Source organism: Scylla paramamosain, chromosome 9 (assembly GCF_035594125.1).
Source record: "Scylla paramamosain isolate STU-SP2022 chromosome 9, ASM3559412v1, whole genome shotgun sequence".
Lineage (NCBI taxonomy): Eukaryota > Metazoa > Arthropoda > Malacostraca > Decapoda > Portunidae > Scylla > Scylla paramamosain.
In genome coordinates, this window is record NC_087159.1 from 24,277,657 (window position 1) to 24,303,990 (window position 26,334).

The following is a 26,334-nucleotide window of genomic DNA, read 5'->3' on the forward strand; positions in this document are numbered from 1 at the left end:
ATGTGTCATGAAGTAGTCAGAGGGTGGAGGAGAGGGAGGAACAAGCCCAAAATCGTCCAAGGTAGAGTTTTTAGCAAAGGTTTGAGCGAAGAGTTCAGCTTTAGAAATAGATGTGATAGCAGTGCTGCCATCTGGTTGAAATAGAGGAGGGAAAGAAGAAGAAGCAAAGTTATTAGAAATATTTTTGGCTAGATGCCAGAAGTCACGAGGGGAGTAAGATCTTGAAAGGTTTTGACATTTTCTGTTAATGAAGGAGTTTTTGGCTAGTTGGAGAACAGACTTGGCATGGTTCCGGGCAGAAATATAAAGTGCATGAGATTCTGGTGATGGAAGGCTTAAGTACTGTGTTAAACCAAACTTTAGAAGGTTTAGGACGAGAAAAAGAGTGAGGAATGTACGCCTCCATGCCAGACACTATCACCTCTGTTATGCGCTCAACACACAAAGACGGGTCTCTGACACGGAAGCAGTAGTCATTCCAAGGAAAATCAGCAAAATACCTCCTCAGGGCCTCCCAACTAGCAGAGGCAAAACACCAGAGGCACCTTTGCTTAGGGGGATTCTGAGGAGAGATTGGAGTGATAGAACAAGATAAAGATATGAGATTGTGATCGGAGGAGCCCAATGGAGAAGAAAGGGTGACAGCATAAGCAGAAGGATTAGAGGTCAGGAAAAGGTCAAGAATGTTGGGCGTATCTCCAAGACAGTCAGGAATACGAGTAGGGTGTTTCACCAAATGCTCTAGGTCATGGAGGATAGCAAAGTTGTAGGCTAGTTCACCAGGATGGTCAGTGAAGAGAGAGGAAAGCCAAAGCTGGTGGTGAACATTGAAGTCTCCAAGAATGGAGATCTCTGCAAAAGGAAAGAGGGTCAGAATGTGCTCCACTTTGGAAGTTAAGTAGTCAAAGAATTTCTTATAATCAGAGGAGTTAGGTGAGAGGTTTACAGCATAGATAAATTTAGTATGAGAGTGACTCTGTAGTCGTAGCCAGATGATGGAAAACTCGGAAGATTCAAGAGCGTGGGCACGAGAGCAGGTTAAGTCATTGCGCACATAAATGCAGCATCCAGCTTTGGATCGAAAATGAGGATAGAGAAAGTAGGAGGGAACAGAAAAGGGGCTACTGTCAGTTGCCTCAGACACCTGAGTTTCAGTGAGGAAAAGAAGATGAGGTTTAGAAGAGGAGAGGTGGTGTTCTACAGATTGAAAATTAGATCTTAGACCGTGAATGTTGCAGAAATTAATGAAGAAAAAGTTGAAGGGGGGGTGTCAAGACACTTAGGGTCGTCGACAGAAAGGCAGTCCGACCTGGGGACATTTATGGTCCCCTCCACAGATGGGGACTCCGAGGCTGGTGTAGGAGTTGCCATGATGATTTTAAAATTTTTGAGTGAAGGGTGTGTGTGTTATTAGGTGCTTGTAGTTTTGTGTGGAGGAAGAGAGTTGTCTTTAGAGGGCAGGCTGTGACTGCCCCCTTGTGTTGTGAGACACAAAGGGAAACATTCAGTGAGGTCACAGCTGTGTTTAATGATAAGTTCACAGCACCCCCTGAACAGTGCTTTAGACCTCACTGGGAGTAATTTTCTTTTCGGCAGATGTCTACTGTCGTGTCTACTGTGTGTGTGTGTGTGTGTGTGTGTGTGTGTGTGTGTGTGTGTGTGTGTGTGTGTGTGTGTATTTGCCTATTTGTAATTTTCAGGGCCTGAGCTATACTCATGTGGTTTTATCTTCATATCTACACTTGTCCAGTTTTTCCTTAAAGTTGTGCACACTCATTGCCTATTTTCAATTAAAATTGTTGTTTCCATATGCTAGGAAATTGATCTATGTAATCTGGAGCTTTTAAGTGACACAGATATGTTTTCTTTATTTTTATTGTTGTCTACATAAATACACTTCCATTCATTGGTGTACTTTTTTTAGAAATCTCAAGGTGATCAAATAAATCTAAATACCAATCCACAAGAAAATCAACTTAAATACTTTTGTTCATGAAAGTTTGATTTTACCAGTGTTACTACTTTAAAGGAATTGTGTAGAAAAGTATATTATATAAGCTCATTGCATCTTTGTGTATATAGAAAGACACTGTAGGCATATTCAGTATTGCTCCTACGTGTGAGAAGGGGACGTGTCTTGTGCTACCACCTGGTGACACTCACTAGTTTACCAAAGTCCTCATTATTACCTTAAGGATCACTCCTTCCTGCGGGGCTCTCCAAGGCATCTCCCGCCAAATTTGTCACAAATAACACTCCTACAGATGTAGTCTATATATTTTCAACAGTTCAGAGCCACTCAGGTCATCAAAAACATCCTTCCGGGGCTGATAATTCTTGAATTGGCAGGCTAGGGCTCAATGCTTGGCCATCTTTGCTTGCTTAGCCTATGCTTAGACTACAGCAGAAAGTTAAGCAACTTTCTAATCTGTCTTAGGTTTATGGCACTGTAAACACTAGGCTCAGCACGACTTGGGAAGTTTAGCACAACACCAAGTATAAAGGTTGGGCTGAGCCAAACCTTTACTTAAGAATCTTTATTAATACCACCCTTGGGATTAACAGCAGCACTGCAAACTCATATCTCCCACCTTGGGTTATTTTGGTGGAGAAATCAGTGTCTGATATTGGCCGGGCATTTCAGCTTGGCATGGTTTCAGCTGTCACAATATCCTGGCAGCACAAATAATACTTGCTTGACTCATTTGGAGATTTGCCAGAAAAATCGTTAGTTCTTGTAGAAACCAGTGGAAAAATGTTTCAAGCTAAATATGTTGTAGGAGAATAGAAATAAGTGTGAAAACACTGAAAACCTACTTGCGAGTATTTAGCTTATGATACAGTAAAATCCCTCTCATCCGGCATTTGAGTATCCGGCAGCTTCAAGTATCCGGCACATTTTTCCCCGAGCCTTAAAATCAATAAAAAATCAAGGTGTACTCATAAAATCGATTAAAATTCCCACGCGAGGCATACTTTGTCCCCTCGCCACTAGAGCGCACTGCTTTGCGCCACCCGCAGCCCATTGCACTATGTTTACTCAGTGACTCAGTCCCGCGTGTGCACTGTTTATCGCCTGACTTCTTCATCATGCCTAAAGTTGTAGAAAAGAGGAAGCGTGTTGTGCTTACACTTAAGTAGAAGGTAGACACGCGGCACGGCAATCAGCTGATCTTTGTTATGGTAAGATGCGTGAGTGTAGGGTGGTGATTGTGGACATAATTTCACTTCTATTCAAGTATCCGGCAATTTCTGGTATCTGGCATGTCGGCAGTCCTGTTGATGCCGGATAAGAGGGATTTTACTGTAACTATTCTGTAGTGTGTGCATCATCAGATCCCATGGATACTGGTAGCATAAATACTTGGGATTAATGTTTTGTAGTATATAGGTACAGTACATCAAGATGTATCATGAGAGGGACTTTTAGAATGTGCTTCTCCAGAGAATTGGGACCATTGACCAAGCCTTACATTAAAACAGCTGGTGATCACTGGCAACTCAGCCCATATCCAGTGCCCCAATTCATGGATGTTGAGGGCTGGCTGGACACACACACACACACACACACACACACACACACACACACACACACACACACACACACACACACACCGGCCAGCTGTTCGGACGTGGGTGCTAAAGCTCCTGAAGATACAAGCTACTGGATCTACTGGACAAAACAATGAGGCCTAGTAATGTATATGCAGGGGTGAGAGGGGGTTGCAGAGTGTCCTGTCTCCAAATTTTAATACGTAAAGGAGTATTTGAAGTTAAAAGAAATGGAAGGAAAGGAAGATCTAGGTGGCGCCACTGGTCGTGATGTGTTTGTAAACAAACTGAGTGAGGAGGTGAGACAGAAGGCACATTTTATTTAAACCCCTTTGGGCTTGAGACAATTGATGGAGGCAAGTGGAGAAAGGGATTTTTCAGGATTCAGAGAAGAGAAAGGAAATATGAGGAGGATAATCAGTGTAGAGAAAGAAATAAGGTGCATGAGGGAACTGATCTCTGGCATTCTGGAAAAGCAGGACAAGCTTATCATTGAAAACAAAGAACTGAGAAAGAAGTATAGTGAATGTGAGAGTGCTCTGAAGATAAACAATGAGATGAAAGAAGCAATAGAGGAACTAAAGAAAGAAAATGAGATACTCAAGAATAAGTGTAATGGATATGAAGTAACTCTGCAAAGGCTGCAACAAAAGGTGGAGGATGGTGCAGGAAAGCGGAAGGAGTGGTATATGAAACCAAACTGGAGGAACTAAGAAATGACTGGAAAAAAGAATATGAGTATCAAAAAGTGAGCTTCACAGAGGTGGTTAAAAAACAAATACAGGAAAAGACCAAGGACACAGTAATCCAAATAATTAAAGAAAAGGAGGGTTTGGTGAGAGACACAGTGGATAAGAAGAAATGTATGGTCTTTTTGGACTGCAAGAGAAGAAAAACCCAGTAAAGTCTGTCAGGGAGAGAGAAGAGAAAGAGTTGGTAAGGAATGTTATTACAGTGGTCCAAGATGAGGAACAGGGACTGGAATGAGAAGTGGAAGAAGCATATAGAATTGGAAAATATAGTGAAGGAGGTAAAAGATCCTTAAAAGTGAGAATGAGATTCTAAGTTGCAGTAGAGGAGACCTAACGAGAACAGGGAAGCTGGCTGAAAATTCAGAATACAAGAATATCTGGGTAAAAAGATATATGAACTTGGAAGAAAGGGAAAAAGAGAGGAATCTGCAAAATGAAGCCAAGGAAAAAAAATGAGAGAAGGACAGAGACTGAGAAGAGGAAATTTTATTGAGGGTACTAGATATGAGACTAAGGAAATGGCATATTCAAGAAAGGGAACAAGAAATGAAAGAACCATAGCAGCAGACAGACAAACTGCATGTGCAGAGAGAAGTAGTACATTAAGAGTAATGTATGCAAACATAGATGGGTCACTTTCAGGTGTACTGGAAGTGAGAGATTACTTAATGGAAAATAGACCAATTGTGTTGTGCCTAACCAAGACAGAATTAAAAAAGGAAGTCCACTTAAACTTTAAGGAAGGATATAATTATTGGAGGAGAGATAGAAAGGGAAAAGGAGGAGGAGGAGTACTGATAATGGTTTGAGATGATATATATGTGGAAGAAGTGCAATATGGAGATGGTATGGTGGATATAACAATCAAGACCAGTTGGGGGGAAAGGAGGAGGATCATAGTAACGTATGTGCCACCGAAGACTAATACATGGAGATTAGAGGATCACAAAGAAATGTGAAAGGAAGTGTTGAAGTGCCTAGACAATATGATAAGGAAGGACAGTAAAATGCTACTAGTAGGAGGCTAACTACAAAAATGTAAACTGGGAGGAGATGGAAGTTTATGAAAATACTGGACGTGGAGTGAAGACATGCTACAGTTAGCTATGGTGAATACAATGGACCAATGGGTGGAAGAATTTACAAAATATAGAGGGGAGGAGGAACCATCTGTGTTGGATTTGGTATTCACAAAAAAGCTGGAGCCCAGTCCAACTATTAAATACTTAAACCCAATGGGAAAAAGTGACCATGTGGTGTTAGAGGTGGTACTGCAAAATTGGGAGGTTCTACCATGTAAGGAGAATTATAAAAATGGGAGACTTAATGATGTCAAGACAAATTTTACAAAGTTAAGAAAATTCTTAGGGAGTATTGATTGGAAGGGACTTATGGAAGGCAAGACAGTGCAAGAGAAATACAAAACATTCCTGAAAAGTACAATGAGGATGTGCAGAAGTATTTACCTGTATATAAAATAAGGAGGAGCAAACATATTGATATAATGCCAGATGTGCAGAAGCTAAAAAGAAAGGATATAGCTTGGAAGAAACTGAAGAAACAAAGAAATGAAAATAATAGAGAGCAATATAAGAAGGCAAGGAATGAGTATGTTAGAATAAGAAGAGGAGGAGGAGAAACAATTTGAAAAGGATGTGGTAAAGAAATGTGAAGAAGAGCCCAAGCTTTTTTAGATATATCAATGGAAAGATGACAAGCAGAGAGACCATTAGCAAGATAGTAAAGGAAGGAAGGATATGTCAAACAGCAGAAGAGATATGCAAAATTATGAATGAGAGTTTCAGGTCTGTGTTCAGTGTGGAAGAGGGTTTTACAGAACCAAATGAGGAGGTGAGACAGGGGGTTTATGGGAAGTCTTGGTGCAAAAACATGAAATTGGCAAATTGTTAGAGAAGTTGGATGGAACTTGATGGAGTGTCAGGTTGGACAATAAAGGAATGCAGAGAACAAGTGGTGGAGCCAATATGGGATGTGATTAACAGCTCACTGATAGAGGGAAGACTATCAAGAGAGTGGAAGAGGGCAAATATAGTGCCAATACACAAAGGAGGAAAGAGGACCGAGCCACTAAATTATAGACCAGTGTGACTAACCAGTGTTGTGGGCAAGATCTGTGAAATAGAACGAAGTTATAATAAATAGTCAATTTGGTTTCAGAAAAGGAAGGTCATGTGTGACAAATTTACTAAGTTTCTATACAAGAGTAATAGATGAAGTACAAAACAGAGATGGGTGGGTAGATGCAGTGTACTTGGACATCAAAAAAGCTTCTGATAAAGTTCCAGATAAAAGACTATTGTGGAAGATGGAGCATATAGGAGGACTGAGAGGGACAATGCTAAAATGGATAAGAGGCTACTTAAAGGATAAAGGAATGAGAACTGTGATCAGGGACACCTGTTCAAGTTGGAGTAATATAACAAGCGGAGTACCACAGGGGTCAGTGCTGGCACCCATTATGTTCCAAATATACATCAGTGATATGCAGGAGGGTTTGACCAGTTACATCAATCTGTTTGCTGATGATGCAAAATTGTTAAGAGTAATAAAGAGCCATGTTGATTGTATATAATTGCAAAGAGATATTGACAAGATTTATGGGTGGAGCAAGAAGTGAAAATTGAAATTCAATGCTAAGAAATGCCATGTGATGGAATTGGGAAAGAGTAAAAGAAGACCTGCATGGGACTATAAAATGGGGGAGGAAATAATTATGAGGAGCAAGGAGGAAAAAGACCTAGGAGTGGTTTTTCAAGATACTCTGACCCCAGAACGGCATATAAAGGAGATATTTGGCTCGACGTACAGGATGTTAACAAATATTAGGATGGCATTTCATTACATGGGTAAGACTATGATGAAAATTATAGCTACTATGCTATGTCCCAGACTGGAATATGCAGCAGTGGTGTGGTCTCTGCATATGAAGAAAGACAAAGAAGTTGGAAAGAATTCAGAGGGCTGCTACAAGGATGGTACCGGACCTGAAGGACCTAACATATGAAGAGAGGTTGAAGAAAATTGGACTGCCAACTTTGCAAGTTTGAAGAGAAAGAGGAGATCTAATAACGATGTATATAATAGTTAACCGAATTGAGAAGATAGACAAGCAGGATCTGGTGTTGCTGGAAGAAGGTGAAGATGGACAGACGAGAGGGCACTTAAAGAAGATCAGGAAGAATCAGTGTTTTAGAGACATCAAGAAGTACAGTTTTCCACATAGAACTGTGGATATCTGGAATGGTCTAAACGAGGAGGTTGTTACAGCACCAAACATGCATAAGTTTAAGGAAATGCTGGATAAATATAGATATGGAGACAAGACACTGCGAGCCCTGGTCGAACCCTGTATTATACAACTAGGTAAATACACACACACACACACACACACACACACACACACACACACACACACACACACACACACACACACATATGCAAACACACATACACACACAGGAATTACTCCTCCCTTATTTTTCATCTTACTATGATAAATTATTTTAATAGAGGAGTATAAAGACACCTTCAAATCAAACTTGGCTAACCTATTGAAAATGTTTCCTTATTTTATGATACATGGAAAATTTAATAAGATAGAATTTTCACCCAACAGAGACAAGCTGCCACCCCGCCCTCCAGGTCAGCGAACTGAACCTGAGCCCCAGAACAGCTTTATGCCAGGCTTTGGTTTTGGGGATGGTGGTGGTTTCCAGTTCCACTTTGGCATTGGTGCCTTCCCATTTGGAATATTCACTACCTTTAACAATTGGGGTGGTGGAGCTGCTGTGCCTCCAGGTGAGTAGGCTGTGCTTATTCTGTTTGTCTACATAGTTAGAAATTAGGTAGAATTACTCAAGGCAGTTAACAAGTGCTACTCAGGGTGATGGTGATAATGAGTCTACTCCTTATTGACTGTAGTACAAACTGATTACTGTGTCTATTTAATTTATCTACCACTGTATTTAACAATCAGTTTCTTCCATGTCTCTTATAATTTAACTTTATCAAGCTTGAATCTGTTATTTCTTGTCCTATCTTGATTACTGATCCTGAGGATTTTGTGTGTCACTGTTGTGATATCTAAAGTTAATGAGCAAGTGACTTAGAAAGGGATATGAAAGAAATGCAAGTGTTATGACGTGGTATCAACAGTGACTTCATCAGCTGTGTGCGAAAATAATGGCTGGGCGTGATTTTTTAATGATCGTTACTTTACTCTGCCAGGTTTTATTCATTAACTTTTTGATCTTTTATAAACTCTCATGTATTTGTTATCTTCAGTTATGTGTATGAAGAAATTTTGAATGGAATCTGGAAATTTTTTGTTTGAATTTAATGACCCTTGCTTAGCCAGGTCCGAACCATAGTAATTTTTTTACCATTATTTTTCATTATAATTCTAATGTGAATTGCATCTCATGTGAGCTGTTAGTGGGACTGAATCCTTATGTTAGCAGCAACCTGACTGTACTTTTAATTTACTTATATGAAATTGCATTTGCTATCAATCTGTCCTTTCATTCATTGTGTATAAGTATCTGCTGGATGACTGCATCAGAATCTGACCTAATTGAATTACCTATATTTGAATTGTCCACAAATTTAGTAATGCAATAGGACCCCACATCTGACAGATACAATAGTCTAGAAGGATCCTGCTAAATGTGAAACTGTCAAATCTGGGGCGAATGTTAAAATGGGGAAAATTAGGCCAAAAGTTCCCCATCTTCTTACTTTTATAATTTTATCCGAAGGTTGTAAGTCATAACAATACTAAACCAGTACAAATACTAAAAGAAATATAAATTCACCTATGACATGTTCATAGGTATTCTACTCGGTGAAAAGTGTACATAGATTAGGGACAAAATCTGTTTGGGGACAGCCTGGGTGGCTGCCTTACTCGTCATGCTCTGATACCTCACCCAAGTCTTCCTTGTCTTTGTCTTCTTGGATGGCTTGGGCCAGCTGTTATATTTCCAAAATCAAACTTGTGGTAATTGATGTCCATGTCATCTGTCACATGCTGTGTTGTCTGTGTTCGTTTTCCTTCCCTTGTTCATATTTCCACTGCTGGTATCTTGTTATCAGAGATTATTGCCTTGCCTGAATTTTGAAAATTTTCTCACTCCTAAGTTTACTGGCATTTTTGAGATAAAAAAACAAGGGAGGCCAGCACATTAGTGGATTGCTCTTTTCTTGGAGAATTTCTACAGTTTCCTGTTAACACCTCTTTGTTGTCCTCGTCTGCTGCTCTTTGCCACTTTCACTGTCTGTGAACTGGCAATGCACATTATGGTGGAATACAGAGCTTGCTGCATTATTATGTAATAGATGTTCATTGAGTTTTTCATAGACAACAAGTATTTTGATGAAGACTAAAACATTTAATTTCCTTGTTTTGTCTTTGCATCGTGATAGATAGGAAAAGGAAAACTTTTGTTCATGTGGTGTAGTATTGCTTTCAAATAAACATTGGTACTTAATTTCTGATACAGTGGATGTAATTCAACAGTGGTGTTTGGGGGCAGAAACTGTAAAAGCATGTTAGGCTGACAATCAGCAAGAAATTTTGCATGTCCAGGGATATTACCTAGGATCAGAATAATCCAAAATCAGTGACAATAATCTTAGTCTGTAGTACAAATACTTCATTGAACCATTTGATAGGCAGAATTGAAGTCATAGAGCCAGATTCATTACTATACCACACACAGTTTGGAAGATTTGACATATCATAGTTTCTTTAAGAATGCAGTTTTTGCAAATTTAAAAAATAACTGGCTTCATTTTTAAAATCCTTATGCATTTATTGTTAACAGTGTTATGAATATAACCTTCACTAATTTCATACCTGCAGCTTGCTTTGTGTCCTTGGGAATGTTGGTTGACTTTGCATGTTTCTTCTGGTAAACTGGAGTTTCATAATAATTAAATATCTGGACCCAAGTGTAGTTACCTTCTTAAGTTACAGCAGGCGAGATTATGCAAATTAGCACAAGCCTTAAACTGCTTAAACCAACCCTTATGGCTGAGAACTTCACTTTCACTCTCTTCTCCCTTTTAACTTTTCAAATCTTCAAACAGTCATTTAGCCTTCTCCAGAATTAACATAAGACTCATTGGGATACCTTGTTGATGCTGGTCTTGCAGCCAAAGCACTAATGGCTGCTTTGTGTCAATAATTCTGACCACTATACCACTTGGTTATCACAGTCAGTTTCAAAGGAGCAGAGCCTTTCACATGTTCAAGGATGTAACCTTTGTCCGTGATGATTATAATTACAATCAACTGGCTCAGGCCAATTAGCCAGCCAATGTTTGTCAGCCTTTCTCCCTCCTGCACCCTCTTCACTGTGTCTGATTCAACTTTTATAGTGATTGCTTTCCTTTTCCTCAATACACTGTGATCAGAGGAGGAGCCATGGTGAAGGGCAAAAACAGCAACACAAATGAGAGTGAATAAGGAATAATCTCACCAACTAGTTTTTTATATTATTTTTATTTATTTATATATATTTTTTTTAATGCAACATGAATGGAAATATGGGGTACTGCAAACTGAGCCAACCAAAGAAAGCAATAATGGAATATATACATGACCAAATAAATAAGACAAAACCAAAAATTATGTATATATATATATATATATATAGTAAAATCCCTCTTATCCGGCATCAACGGGACCGCTGACATACTGTATACTTGAATATTGCCGGATACTTGAATAGAAGTGAAATTATGTCCATAATCACCACCCTACACTCGCGCATCTTACCATAACAAAGATCAGCTGATCTTAATCAGCAGTTGATCTGATCAGCTGCTTAAGTGTAAGCACAACATGTTTCCTCTTTTCTACAACTTTAGGCATGATGAAGGCGTCAGGCGATAAACAGTGCACACGCGGGACTGAATCACTGAGTAAACACAGTGCAGTGGGCCATGGGTGGCGCGAAGCAGTGCGCTCTGGTGGCGAGGGGACAAAGTATGCCTCGCATGGGAATTTTAATCAATTTTGTGATTACACATTGATTTTTTATTGATTTTAAGGCTTGGGGAAAAATGTGCCAGATACTTGAAGCTGCCGGATACTCGAATGCCAGATGAGAGGGATTTTACTGTATATATATATATATATATATATATATATATATATATATATATATATATATATATATATATATATATATATATATATATATATATATTATTTGTTTGCTTTACTTAATTTGGAAAAAACTGTGTTTGGTGTGGTATGTGTGTAGTGTAGTGTAAAAAGTTAGAGATGAGTGTATTAAAGAGCATACTGGTACGCTCAGTGTAAGTGTAGCACTCAAATTTTTTTCTTAAGAAAGAAAAAAAAACAGTAAAATACCTAACTACAAAATGGTGTATGTTGAGACTGCCATAATGCAAGGACTCTGTACTTGTTTTGAGAGACTGCCGTAATGCAAGGATTCCCTGTACTTGTTTTGCTACCAAGACAAACTTGTGTGATGTAGCACTGTCCACTGAAGCTGCCTCTTCTTCATAAATGGCATATTTCATGTACTTTTCCTTGAACATTAAATGGTCATGAGTTGATGACTTTCCTAGCATACTTGTGCATAATAAATTCTTGCACACTGGTGTATGTGTGGTCCATCAACAGTCACATTTTTTGCTAACCTTCTTTTCAACAATTCCCTAAGAAATGTTCAGTGATCAGCATCAGTTAATTTTTTTTGTGAAAGTTAAAGACTTTGCCTGGATGAAACCTCACCAGCACTGAAATATCCCTGGGTCTCTTGTCTAGTTGATCTCATCTTTTTATTGTTCTTGATGATTCACAATGTAGATTCTGGAATATTAAGCTGTTTATCAGTATTACATGTTTTGTTACCTTTCTCAATCAAGTGAATCACTTTCTGCTTGTCATGTGAGCTATATTTCTTTAGTTTCTGACCCCTCCTGCACTCACTCCTCACTTTTCAGTTCATCAGGTTATTTAAATGCTCTATCACTGTTAGGTGCGCCTCCAAAGCTCCCCTTAGTCTCAGGTTAAGGGTGAACTATGCCATACACAAGACAGGGCCACAAAAAGCAAGACTGGGCTAGCTAGGTGGCATCTGTGAACTAAATGGTGGCAGTAATGCAGTTAATTCACATAAAGATAACAAATAACATCATCTCAAGATGGCTACCAAATGAACTCAGAGCATACTGGATTTCACACAGTAATTTAAATCTATTTAACTTATTTTCCCACTTTAGTTGATAATTATATTTGCCATCATTTTTGTGAGAAAGGGTTTGGGATGATCTGGAGACTCTGAGCTGCTGCCGGATGTGGGGCTAGCTCACCAGATAGAGGTATTTAGGAAATTTCTAACCTGTCACTAAACGTGGAACTGTCAGATTTATAAACACCAGATGCAAGGCCCCATTGTACAGTAAATCTTCACTAAGTCATACCAATTGGGGGACAAACCCTGTCGAGTTATACAAATATCCAAATTATCCATAGGTATAAATATGATGTAAAACTGGCTACATGCACACCCACTTTCAATGAAAACTGGTTTTACTCATAAAACTGTCTATGCACACCAGCTTTCATCAAAAACATGGATATTTAAAAAAAAAATTTGTGAAAACATACCAAATAATGCATAATTACCTTGAACAAAATACAGTATAATTGCAGTGAATGAAAGAATGAATTATTATTCACCACTGAGCAGTACATAGCAGCAGTAGAAACAGTGCCAGGTATCCAGGGGCCATATAATGATGAAACTACTGTACAGTGAACTGTGCAGTCTTGCAACACCCTCACACTTGACGATTACTCACACTTTGAGGGACACGAAAGCACTAATAAATCCCAAGAGCAACAAAGTACAGTATACAAATACCACAGGTAGTCATGACAGCAAATATGACGCATTCAGAGAAGTGCAGAATGAACTGTGCAAACATCTCCGGCCTAAAATGTTCCCATCTATCTCATGCACCTTAACTTTTGTGAGGTACCTTGTCAAACACCATACTAATGTCCAGGTACGTTATATTGTAACTATCCCCATTTTCTGTTGCATCATTGACTTGATATATTTGGCCAGCATTTTCCAGTGTAAATGCTGTCATGTCATCATCTTAACTCTTCACTTCCATGCTTCCTAAATTTATTAATTTTTCTTTCATCTTTCAATGTCTACATTTGCTAACCTGGAGATGATCATGTTACTCAGTCTAATTAGATTGTTAATATAGTTTCTGCAAGATGGTTTGACAGTTTGACTTTAAGCCATATCAATGAATGAATAATATATTTTTTCCATAACATAATAGATACATTAACCCTATGCATGTTATCAAATCACTAATTTGCATTCGTTGCCATTGTTGTTACCAAGTTTAATGGCATAACAAGTGCACTTTCCCCCCCCCCCCAAAAAAAAAATGGCTTTAAAAATTGGCCTACATCTTGTGAAGTTGAGGCTTTTCATAGGTAAATTTTTATCCCAGACACTCATTATTATTGGCTAATTTTATCCTCAAACTTTCACTACCATAGCTGACTCTGTACTTCTGCCTAGTACTTCATACTTTTGATGAATGTTGTTTGTACAGTACTCATCTCTTCATGGTCAAGTAGTAACAGTTTGTGAGCATATTTCATTAGCATCACTTGACATTAAGAGTTCTTGAACTACATCCTAATCAAGGTATATTCAAGATATAAGGTGAATCACCTTATGTGTCAATGTAAGAATCAAGTGAAGAGCATGGATGGCATGCAGTAGTTAACAGCATTTTGATTGCCCATAAGGAGAGAGTTAGCATTGTGCACTATTATTCTTTGTAGTTTTACAGGGGATATACTACTAAATTTATTTCTGATGCATTGTCAGCAGTCAATTTGTTTTTATTATGTGAAAAAATGAATTCACTGTGATTAGTGACATATAAAAAGTGTAAGAACTTTGCTTATACAAATACAAATTCCCTGTGATTATTGACCTTTAGAGAGTGAAGAAACTTTGCTTGTACAAATACAGATTCTCTGTGATTAGTGACTTGAGAGTGGAAAAATCTTGCTAGTCCTGAAACTTCTAGTTATGGGGCAGACTTTATGCAGCAAAAAATGTAAAGAGGAACTTTCAGAAATAGATTTTTTTTACTTTTTTATCTATATTGAACTTTTTTTTACATCCTTATCCCTTAACTTATCAGTTATCCTAACTCTGTTTTTTGGCACTTGGAAACCATTACTCCAAGTGGGTGCCCTTCCTAACCTCAGACCATGGCCATGATTTGAACTTGTGTACCTGAGGACCCCTAGGCCCACAAGCTCATATGGTACCATTGTACCATGGCAGCTCCCTGCACCACAGCAGCCACTACATTGAACAATTGATGGTACATATTAATATAATATTTTATACAGCAACATTATAAAATATAGAGTAGCAACAAAAACTCACCATTGAATACTATATATAAATTTTATTAGAGTAAAGAGGTTGGGTGTTGGAGATGTGTTAGCTCATTGAGAGCTCACACCACCATCATCACTGCTATTGTCTATAATCATTTGTCATGTACCCTGTCTCATGTAGTTCCTGGCTGTGTACTGGGTTAAGCTGTCAGAGCTAGTGTGGTTATTTGGTTGACAGTTGCCAATTTCCAAACACATCAAGCTGATGGTTTCTTATCTGAATTATACTTTATTTTATATTTCTCTCCACATTGAAATGAAAAGTTTTTATTATTGGATTAGTGGTCTCTGTTACCAATAGTTATTGTAAACTGAAGATAAGATTATGTGTCTTCTGCCTTTTGTGTTTAAATTATTCTGGTTATTGTTTACCTACATGGTATAATGAAATGTTTTCATTAGCATTTAGTCCATTTCAGCCACTAGATGCAAAGCAACCTGAATAAAGTAGAATAAATTTCCACTGTAGATGGATCATAAGTGAGTGATGTTACACCACAGTGAGCAAGATGATATCCAACACATCTGTTGCATCTCGATATTAGTCTTGTGTATAGCTCTAATATGGATGAAGATAACACAAAGATTCATCAAAGAGAGACAAATAAGGCAGAGTTAGTAGGGCTCTAGTGGACAAATGCCTGTGTTGAATTCACTCAATGCATTTGCATCATTATGTGTTATGAAGAAATATGTGAATGGTTTAGAACATATGTATAAAATATTCTGTGTACTTGGATTTATTACTTAAATAATTTTGCAAAGTGCCTTAGAATAGTAATTCATAGAGTAGTGTCACTTATATAATAAAGTCTTATGTTTGGTGACAAATTGATGCCAAAGAAGGCACACCAAATATGAATAATCAAAACAGTGGAAAGAATGGCAATTGGTACTAGATCCCTAAGATAGTTTACCTTTTTATTTATTTGTTTATTTATTTTTCTTCTGTTGGAGGTTTATGCATAACTTTAATCCGTCATCACCAGGTACCAAGAAATTAAATAAAATGAGCTGATATAAAGAAATTGATTTAATCATCATCCTTTATTCAGTAAGGTGTTATGTCCACTCAACACTACTACACTCACACCTCTGTGTCATAACTCATGTGCTTCCTTTATCCTTCTTCCTCTGCTCTCATGCTGAGACCAAAAAATTAACTCACTCATGTTACCACTTCAACTTTCTCCATAAAGGTCCCCAGGCCAGGTTATCCCTAAGATTCAATCCTGAGGTGTCTTAATATCTCCTTTCTCTTTATTAACCTCTGCAATAATCATGGTCTTAGATCTGACATCCCATCAGTAAAACTTCACCTCAGTGCATCCAAGCCTCACCTATTGCTAACAGAAACCAAGGTATCTGAGTCTATTGATAGTAGGCCCTTTTCTGTTCCTTTTTACTTTCTCTGTCTTCAATAATGATATGAAGGTAGTTGTTATGTCTGTGTAGATAATAATTTAACTTGCTCATGCTCATGCTCTTTATGTTCTAGTTCCTAAGTCCAAAGAATTTTTCACCATCTGGATAAGACTTCATTGTCGCTCAAATTAATCTATGCTGTCTCTCTCTCTCTCAACTTCTTTGATCTTGTAAAATTCTTTATCTACTTGACTTCTTAATGGAGCACATTCTCATCCATTTCCCAATTGCTAGATCTCCATATTCAGAGATTTCACTACCAGTTTGGGCTGTCATCTTTTTTCACTGACCAACATAGTAAACAGGCATTTAACTTAGCTATTTTATGCAACCTAAAGTAATTAGTACAACACCTTATCCATATTCCTGATTGGCTTGGAGATGGACTGAACATTCTCATTCTTTTTCTAGTACCTAATCCTTCAGCTTATTTCATTAAAGTATTCTCTCTACTGGGCTCATCAAGTCATAGTTCTATTTCTGTATCCTGTTGTATCTCTCCAATACTGTCTCAGGACACACCAAAGTGAGGTGCTTCTGGCACTTTAAGTCTGCTAAGTTAGAGGACCTGAGATAGTACGATTCTGATTTTCCTTGGAATTATTTCCTTGGAATTACTGTTGCTTCTCTGTTAAAGATCCATCTTTTTGTGCAGAACACATTAAAAAAGGTGATTGTTCCAGCATGGAGGCACACATTCCACATCCCAAAGCTCAAAAATCTTGGTTCAACTTGGCTTGCTCTCATGTAAGCTATCCAGGATGGAGTGGCAACTATAGGTGGTGCATTAGCCTTCCATCCCTGGAAACTCTTGCCCTTGATATTTCAGCTCAAAAGCATGCAGAATCTGTTCTCAATTTGCCAAAACTCTTTCTTCAATAAGAAATGTCAAAATCTAACCAGGTCATTCCATTATTTCTGACATCTAGACAAAAATTATCTCTAGCAATTTTTCTTGTTAGTCTTTCCTCCCTCAATTTCATCCAGATAGCTTTATTACCATCTGGAAGGTTGTGTTGAGTGGACATGTTAAGGAAATAAGTTTTTGAGGCATTGAATAGCTCAAGGTTTGCCATATTACATTCTAAAATTATATAAAGATTGTAGTTTTGCTGCATGAACTGTTCAGTTCTCTTGAGACACTTCTGCTGCACCTCTTCTTCCCTTTGTGGGTGAGATGGATTTCTTCTTTTGGAAGCTTAGATGGTTAGCCCCCCTCCTGTGGTGGTACATGTAGGATTTTTGGAGTGACACCTTTGCAGAAATTCATGTCATCCCTGAGAACTCGAAGTACTATAGCCAAAGCTTGTAAAAAGGCCAGTCTTTAACAGGTGACATGGTCACTTGAGATCTTGAGATACTTTTTATGTTTTTAGTGAGGTCCATCACTAGAAACTGCCTCTTGAAAACAGACTTAACCCCATTTAATGTTATAATATCACTTACCATCACAGCCACTAGAAGAACAGCTTCTGTTGTTGGGCTTGCTACTTCGTGTTTATATTTTCTCATCATTAGATGCATCCTTGCATCGTGTTGAACTTTTGACATAAATTACTGGTAGTGTCATTGCCCATCCAAGGGAAAAATATATGTACAGTAGTAATAATGTAATAAAAGGCATTGCAAACAGAGTAAAAACATGTTTACCATTTTTGGCTGCTGGCTCAAGCATGAGATGGCCAAGTGGGAAGCATCAAAGGCTGAATGAAGTTTAATGAAATTATACAAAAGTTGTGGAAATGCCAAAAGAAGCTTGATCATAAGTATGCCTGATGATGTACTGAAGATTGGATAGTCAAGATACTGCCAATATTTGTTTCATTATATAACCTTATCAAACTTGGATGTGAAATTTTATTTATGTTGTCCTCAGGTAATTTTATTGTATAAGATTAATGTTGTTATAAGAGGGCATAAGAAGGACATACATAATGCATACAGCATTTTATAATATAATGATCTTGCTTAATTATATAATTTTAGTCTAGAGGATTACTTCTTTTCAAAGTGACATGAAAAAGGGTGATAATGATTTGATGTTTATGTTTATTGCTGTAGACAGCAGCCTAGCAATGGAATGAGTCAAGTCAGGAATTTAATGTTTGTGAGCCTCTTGTGTTCATCCACTAAGTAAATTATTTATTACTTTTGCATTATTTTCCAAATTAAATTGCAGAACTAATTTTTTCTAAATATAAATAATCAGGTTTGTTGAATAAATTACTGTTAAAGAAAACTGGCATGTTTGATGACATATTACAAAAGTAATGTGATATATTCAGTTCAGTGGTTCAGTAATGTAATCAATGACCACAGTCATCAGTAAAAAAAGAGTGTCTGCTACCACCTTGCCCTCAGGGCATGCTACTGACTCATTCCATTGCTGTTGCAGAAATGGAGAGAGAGTTGCCGCAGCTCCTGCAATATATTTTGCTCATAATGGCCTTCTTCTTCTATTGGAATCTCTTCTTTGGCTGACCAACAAGGTATTTTACAGATCACACATATTTTGATGAATTTAGTCAAAAGTATATCACTGACTACAAAAATTGGGATGACTGTTTTATGGTGTTGTCCTTATTGTTAGAGTAGCAAAGATTATCATACCCTCGTGAATTTTTGCAAACATTTTGGAAAAGTGTGTGTGTGTGTGTGTGTGTGTGTGTGTGTGTGTGTGTGTGTGTGTGTATACTATATGTTTTGTGTTATGTTTCCTGTGTGTGCATGTGTGTTTATTTAGTGGTATGCAGCAAAAGAATATAAAAAAAAAGAACTACTAGCCATTTTACGTATCTTATTATCCAGCTTTGCTTTAAATTCTTTTATGGTCCTTGCATGGATTAGGTCTGCAGCTAGATTGTTTAAGACTTAAAGCCCTCTGTAGGGTTGTGTATATATATATATATATTTATATATATATATATATACATATATATATATATATATATATATATATATATGTATATATATATATATATATATATATATATATATATATATATATATATATATATATATATATATATATATATATATATATATATATATATATATATATATATATATATATATATATATATATATATATATATATATATATATATATATATATATATATATATATATATATATATAAAACTTTTCCCTACATCAATATGTCAAACACTGAATCCATTATTCTGTGCTGTCAAAAACATATAAAGGTCTAACCAAAGTTGCCACATAGTAATTTTCTCCTGACAGATTTTTTCAGACTGAGGAGAAGCAAGTTGCCAGTTTGTGCAATGAGATGTTCCCGTCAGGGATAGTTCTAGTCGCAGATGTCGCTGACTGTGCGTGTGTGTGTGTGTATATATATATATATATATATATATATATATATATATATATATATATATATATATATATATATATATATATATATATATATATATATATATATATATATATATATATATATATATATATATATATATATATATATATATATATATATATATATATATATATATATATATATATATATATATATATACACACACACACACACACACACACACACACACACACACACACACACACACACACACACACACACACACACATACAGCTACAAATGTTCAGAGATATGAGCAGTCTACTCACAAAATGAAATTGTGCTCTCGATACTGTTTCCTTTGCTACACCAAAAGTTCAGATTTGGTGCTACATGATGTAATGTTGGGTCGTTCAGTGGTATGTTTGGTCAGTTCGAATGCTAGTTTGAATCAGAGTTGATGTACTGGTTACCAGGCGATTAAACAGTATTGGGCTACTTGACGATTGTACAGGCAGTGCGCCTCTCCTTACCCTCCAGGCCTTGCAACCAGACACTATATTTTGGTGCACTGAGTAGGATTTTCACCTACATTGGAGGCTTCCGCCATTTCTGCAGTGTCCTGGGAAGCCCTCCTGTGCCTGGATGGTCTGGGAGTGCCAGTTTGAGATGTTCCTTGTAGCTGTTGGCGGCAACAACTTCACGGCAATACAGAAGAAGGCATTGTTGCTTCACGGCGTGGGTGCTGAGGTGTAGAGGGTGTTTCATAGCCAGCCACTGACTATTAAGGCTTGATACTGCAGCTAAGGTGCTTCTATTCTCTTCAGGTAAATGTCATTGTTGAAAGGTTTAACTTCTGATACAGAAGGCAGCACGGCAGTGAGTCAACGGCTGAATATGTGGCTGAGCTGTGGCAATTGGCGCATAATTGTCAATTCGGGGCACTTGCTGAGGAGATGATTCGAGACCAAGTGGTTGAAAAGACTGTTCATCTGAGGCTATGTGAACGGTTCCTCCAGAATAACAAGCTTATGTTGGATGTGGTTGTGATGTAAGCAGAAGCCTACGAGCACTCCATGTGGCGACTCGCAAGAGATGGAAGAACCAGCTTGCAACACTTCCAACTCCACACATGAGGAAACTTCATGGGAGGTGCAGAAATCTACAGCTTTACAAGGGAAAGGTACTGTGAAGAGTGATAACTGTGGGAACAGAGGGCACTTGGCCTGTGACAGCCAACAGCTCATCAGTCACAATGCTGGCGTTGTGGGAAGCTGGGCCATTGGGCAGCATCGTGTCAATCCTTGGAATCCAAGAAGGTCCAGAAGTGTGAAGAGGAGGAAGCTATCCTTAGTTACAGCGACAAGAAACACCTGGGATGGCTAACATGTCAAGTTGTGATTAGTGTAGAAGGACAGGAAAGGATGCTATGCCTGCAAGTGGATACCGGTATGTCCATTTCTCTGTTTTCCTTGTATTTTGCAAAAGAACATTTCAAGGGGGCCAGAGTGAAGGCGATTACAACCAAACTCTATGGGGTAGGGAGGACACCACTTGTCGTCATTGGCACCCTACCTGCTATGGTGAGTGTTAACAGTCGTCAGGTGACGACGAACTTTTACATTGTTAACTCAGGCGCCACTGAAGCAATAATGGGACTGGATCTCTTGGCACAGCTGGTGCTCACCATCCACACAGCGATGGGTGAAGTGTTTGCAGTAGACCACAAGCCTGTCACAACTCAGCTCCGTCCTCTACCAGCCATTAAGGGGTACCAGCACAAGATTGTATTAAAGGACGACGCTACCCCAGTTCACCACAAGCTGCAGAGGCTTCCTTTCTCAGTTAGAGAAGAAGTGTTGACAGAACTACAAAACTTGGTTGAAAAGAGAGTTATCGAAGACATCGATGCGTTGGAGTGGGTGAGCCCAGTGGTGGTCTCGCGCAAAAAGTGTGGTAAGATTCGGTTGTGTGTTGACCTCCGTGGACCTAACAGCCAGCTAGTGTTGGAGGTGCATCCTCTCCCTATGATAGCAGAGCTACACACCAAGCTACATGGAGTTGTGTTCAGTCAGATCGACTTAAGGTCTGCCTACCATCAGCTTGTACTCGAGAAGGAAGAATTGAAGGAAAACATTTCCTTCAAAGGATGCGATGAATTTCAACAGAAGATTCTCAAAGAGATTGGATTCAGATATGTAAAAAAGTCATAGCTAAAAATAAAAATATAACATCATAGTTTAAGGGATATATATCCAAAAGGAAACTTATCACATTTAAATGAAATTCACAATGGAGAGAGAGAGAGAGAGAGAGAGAGAGAGAGAGAGAGAGAGAGAGAGAGAGAGGTCTTATTTTTACCTAAGTCGTATGCCTGTCATATTTGAGTCTTGTGTTTGGTGGAAACCTCAAGCTTGTTGCTACTCAATAGTATCACATCACCCACAAGGCAAGGTGCTCTCTCTCTCTCTCTCTCTCTCTCTCTCTCTCTCTCTCTCTCTCTCTCTCTCTCTCTCTCTCTCTCTCTCTCTCTCTCTCTCTCTCTCTCTCTCTCTAGTGGTATCAAGTATCAAGTAAGTAAGCATTATGTTGTTTGCAGAACATATGATACTTTTTTTCACTGAAAAATTAAGATGAATTATGAGCAAAATGACTTATGAGAAGCCTTCTGGAGCATATCTTGCTTGTAACTTGAACATCCTCTGTACATTGTTGTGTGCAATGAGGTAATGCAATATAAAATGAATAAAATAGTAAGAACGAATAAGAAAAGAATAATGAAAGAGGGAAGAGAGAGAGAGAGAGAGAGAGAGAGAGAGAGAGAGAGAGAGAGAGAGAGGCTGGGGATGAGACTTTGACGTGTCCTGATCCTATATGTACCCAGCCTGAAACTTCTAGAATGATATATATCTGCACAATCACTCATATTCCACACATAAATTTATTTACTTCCCCTTGTCCATTCAATCTGAGTCTCTCCCAGTATTTAGTAGAAGAGTTGCTCTTGACAATAAAGTAATCAGTATTCATCTAACTGCCCTAGTTTGATCATTAGAATTTTCAGAAGTTGAGCGTTTTGTTCATATAACCAGCGTGGGGAGCAGAGTCGTGGGCAGGTGTATGTGTGTATATGTCACTCCCCCCTCCTTGTACCTCCTCCTTGTAGCAGCAGAGGGAGAGTGGTACACTTTCCCACAATCAGTCATTACCCAGTACCTAGACGGAGGAGACATATTGAGACGAGTACTAAAGCTGACCCTACACGATCAATATTGTTGCACAATATTCCGTATTGTATAATGTTATTGACAGTGAAGAGGCGGTATTGAAGTGACACAATATATTGAAGACATCAAAAAGAGTTTGATATTTTATTGCACAATAAAAATGAGTCAATATATTGTGTCAATAATATTGATCGTGTAAGGTCCACTTAATATCTGAAGGAGATTGAGGCAGGATAAGAATTAGTTGGTTCATTTGCCTTAAGGGGACAAGTGAGTCATTACTGGCTGTATGCCCTGGCCTACTTATATAGAATAGGAGTCTCCGTAGTAGTCTGCCAGAGAGGGTAGTTGTGTATAACACACTCCATACCGATAGAAGTGACTCCTCAGCTGTGTGTTTGTACAGGCCAAACCCTTGTACAGTGAGCAGTGGATAACCCTCCTGTGTGTGTGTGTGTGTGTGTGTATATATATATATATATATATATATATATATATATATATATATATATATATATATATATATATATATATATATATATATATATATATATATATATATATATATTACAACCACAATTCCCAGCCCCTTCACAAAGCTACCACACCTGGACTAGCTTCCCTGAACCACCTCCTATATGGACTCAGTGCAGGGCTCAGATACAGGTGTACAGGGTCCCTTGTGACCCCTGTACCCTTTTAACAACAGATTGTAACACCAGGTCACACTAAATGAAAGAATCAACAACCATGTCTAGGAAAAACAGTTATAACATGCAATAATGCATATATGAATGTGGTATAACACCTTGCTGGACAACTGCCCTCAGTAACAAGTCCTCCCACAGTCCAACAACATGTTTTAACCTCAAGCTGGTTTGTTTACTTCCTCCTGGATGGCAAGCCTTGTCAGGACCTGAGGAGGGAGTAAAGTTCACTACACAGCTAATTACTTAAGTCCTCTGCAAGTTAAGCACCCTCCAGGAGTCTGACACAGTAGCTTTTAACACTAAACAAGCTCACTAACAAGAGACACAACTACAAATGAGTGCCCACAAACACACAGGATGGTCAATACTGAGAATTGCTAAGTAAAATGAAACTGATAGAGAATGAAAATGGAATGATAAGAGTGGGAAAGGATGAAAAGAAAATTACATGGAATGAACATGGAGGAGAGAGAGCAAGGCATCACTTCCTTGTCCCTTATCTCTTACAGATAAGGAAGACAGGAGGTGACAGGGAGGGAGGTTGAAGACCAGATGAAAGAGGAAGGGAAAGGAAAGGAACAATGGGAGGAAGGAACATATGGGGGAAGAGAGTACATGAGGCAAGGAAGAGAGAGAGAGAGAGAGAGAGAGAGAGAGAGAGAGAGAGAGAGAGAGAGAGAGAGAGAGAGAGAGAGAGAGAGAGAGAGAGAGATGGAAGGAGGCAGGGTGGGTGAGATGGATAGAGGGAGGGAGGAAATGGAGAGGTATGGGGGAGAGAGGGTGGGAAGGAAGGGGGAGGAGGAACACTAGAGAGACTGACCAAGTGGCATAGCTTGAATTGATGTTTGTGTTCAAATTGGTGGACGGTGTTCGAATTTGAGGACAAAAATTTGTTCGTCAACCCTGTTCAAATTGGGAGTTGTTCTAATTGAAGGATGATTAAATCATGAGATATGATTATGTGCAAATTGGTTTTTGAACAAAATTTTAAACTCATTATTGCTTTGGTTGCAGTACTGTAATTCAATTCTAGGACAAAGTTACTTGATTTCAAATATTAACAGATAGCAAGAGCTGCCATTTATTACTAATTTATAGTTTCTATAAATATTTACTTAATTTTTATTTTTATTTTTATTTTTTTTTTATGTAGGAAGGATACTGGCCAAGGGCAACAAAAATCTAATAAAAAAAATGCCCACTGAAATGCCAGTCCCATAAAAGGGTCAAAGCAGTGGTCAAAAATTGGTGGATAAGTGTCTTGAAACCTCCCTCTTGAAGGAATTCAAGTCATAGGAAGGTGGAAATACAGAAGCAGGCAGGGAGTTCCAGAGTTTACCAGAGAAAGGGATGAATGATTGAGAATACTGGTTAACTCTTGCGTTAGAGAGGTGGACAGAATAGGGGTAAGAGAAAGAAGAAAGTCTTGTGCAGTGAGGCCGCGGAAGGAGGGGAGGCATGCAGTTAGCAAGATCAGAAGAGCAGTTAGCATGAAAATAGCGGTAGAAGACAGCTAGATATGCAACATTGCGGCGGTGAGAGAGGGGCTGAAGACAGTCAGTTAGAGGAGAGGAGTTGATGAGACGAAAAGCTTTTGATTCCACCCTGTCTAGAAGAGCAGTATGAGTGGAACCCCCCCAGACATGTGAAGCATACTCCATACATGGACGGATAAGGCCCTTGTACAGAGTTAGGAGCTGGGGGGATGAGAAAAACTGGCGGAGACGTCTCAGAACACCTAACTTCGTAGAAGCTGTTTTAGCTAGAGTATTTGGAGGAGAAAGACAGAGTGTAAGACAGTAATTCAATATTTGAAATAAGAAAAATGTGATCCTGTTGTAAAGCCTTGATGTAAAAAAAAAAAAGTTTTTGGCACTCATGAGTTATCCCAAGCCACCTGTGGCTCTCTCAACAATCCCAATGCCATCATTACTGCATAACTACATTTTTCCAGTAGCTTTTCCTAACAGCAAGATGTCTTTTAAGTATTATGATCACCTTCATTTTGATATTAAGTGGGTTGCTCCTCTCTGTGGCCCTCAGTAAGGCTTCCCTTACTAGATCGGTGACAAAGAGAATACTTGCACAGTCTAGACAGTATCTTCTGATGAGTTCTGTGTCACTAAGTTCATTCAATACATCCTTTCTGGATAAATACTTTGTAAGCTGGAGATGTTGTGAAGTAGTCATCTTGGCTGTGGGAGCATCTGTCATAAACTGCTAAGACAGGCTAGACTGGTGTCTGTCATTGGATTAATTAATTTTACATTGATTCCTATGGTGAAAATAGTTTAAGTTTTCAGACATTTTGGATTTCAAATAGCATTCTGGAACTAATTAAGTTCTAGAACCAAGGTTCCATTGTATATAGTATATATATATATATATATATATATATATATATATATATATATATATATATATATATATATATATATATATATATATATATAGACACACACACACACACACACACACACACACACACACACACACACACACACACACACACACACACACACACACACACACACACACTGGAACCTCAGTTACTGAACCCCTCTCTTTTTGAACAGATTGGACTCATAATTGCTTCGGTTGCTGTATCGTAATTCAGTTCTCAGACAGTTACTTGATTTCAGATACTTAAAGGCCAAAGCAAAAGCTGCTGTTTATCACTAATTTATAGTTTTTATAAATGTTTTCTCTGTTTTTATATATTTGGAGGAGAGAGACAGTGAATAAGACAGTAAATCATTCTTTGAAATAAGGTAAATGTGATGCTGTTGAAGAACCTCAATGTAAATGAACAGTTTTGGCTGGCTCGGGTAATCCCAAG

General features: G+C 38.2%; 1 protein-coding gene across 8 annotated transcripts in view; it reads left to right on the forward strand.

Moving 5' to 3' along the window:
- The window catches only part of LOC135103732 (E3 ubiquitin-protein ligase RNF185-like), a 72,475-nt gene that overhangs the window by 36,183 nt on the left and 9,958 nt on the right, over nucleotides 1–26,334 (forward strand). For 7 of the 8 annotated variants that reach the window (XM_064010399.1, XM_064010401.1, XM_064010400.1 and 4 more), the window contains exon 4: nucleotides 7,942–8,123. In XM_064010399.1, the coding sequence (XP_063866469.1) occupies nucleotides 7,942–8,123 (182 nt within the window). Of the gene's footprint in view, nucleotides 1–7,941; nucleotides 8,124–18,634; nucleotides 18,729–26,334 lie in introns of all 8 variants that reach the window. The other variant, XM_064010402.1, reaches the window with a different exon arrangement.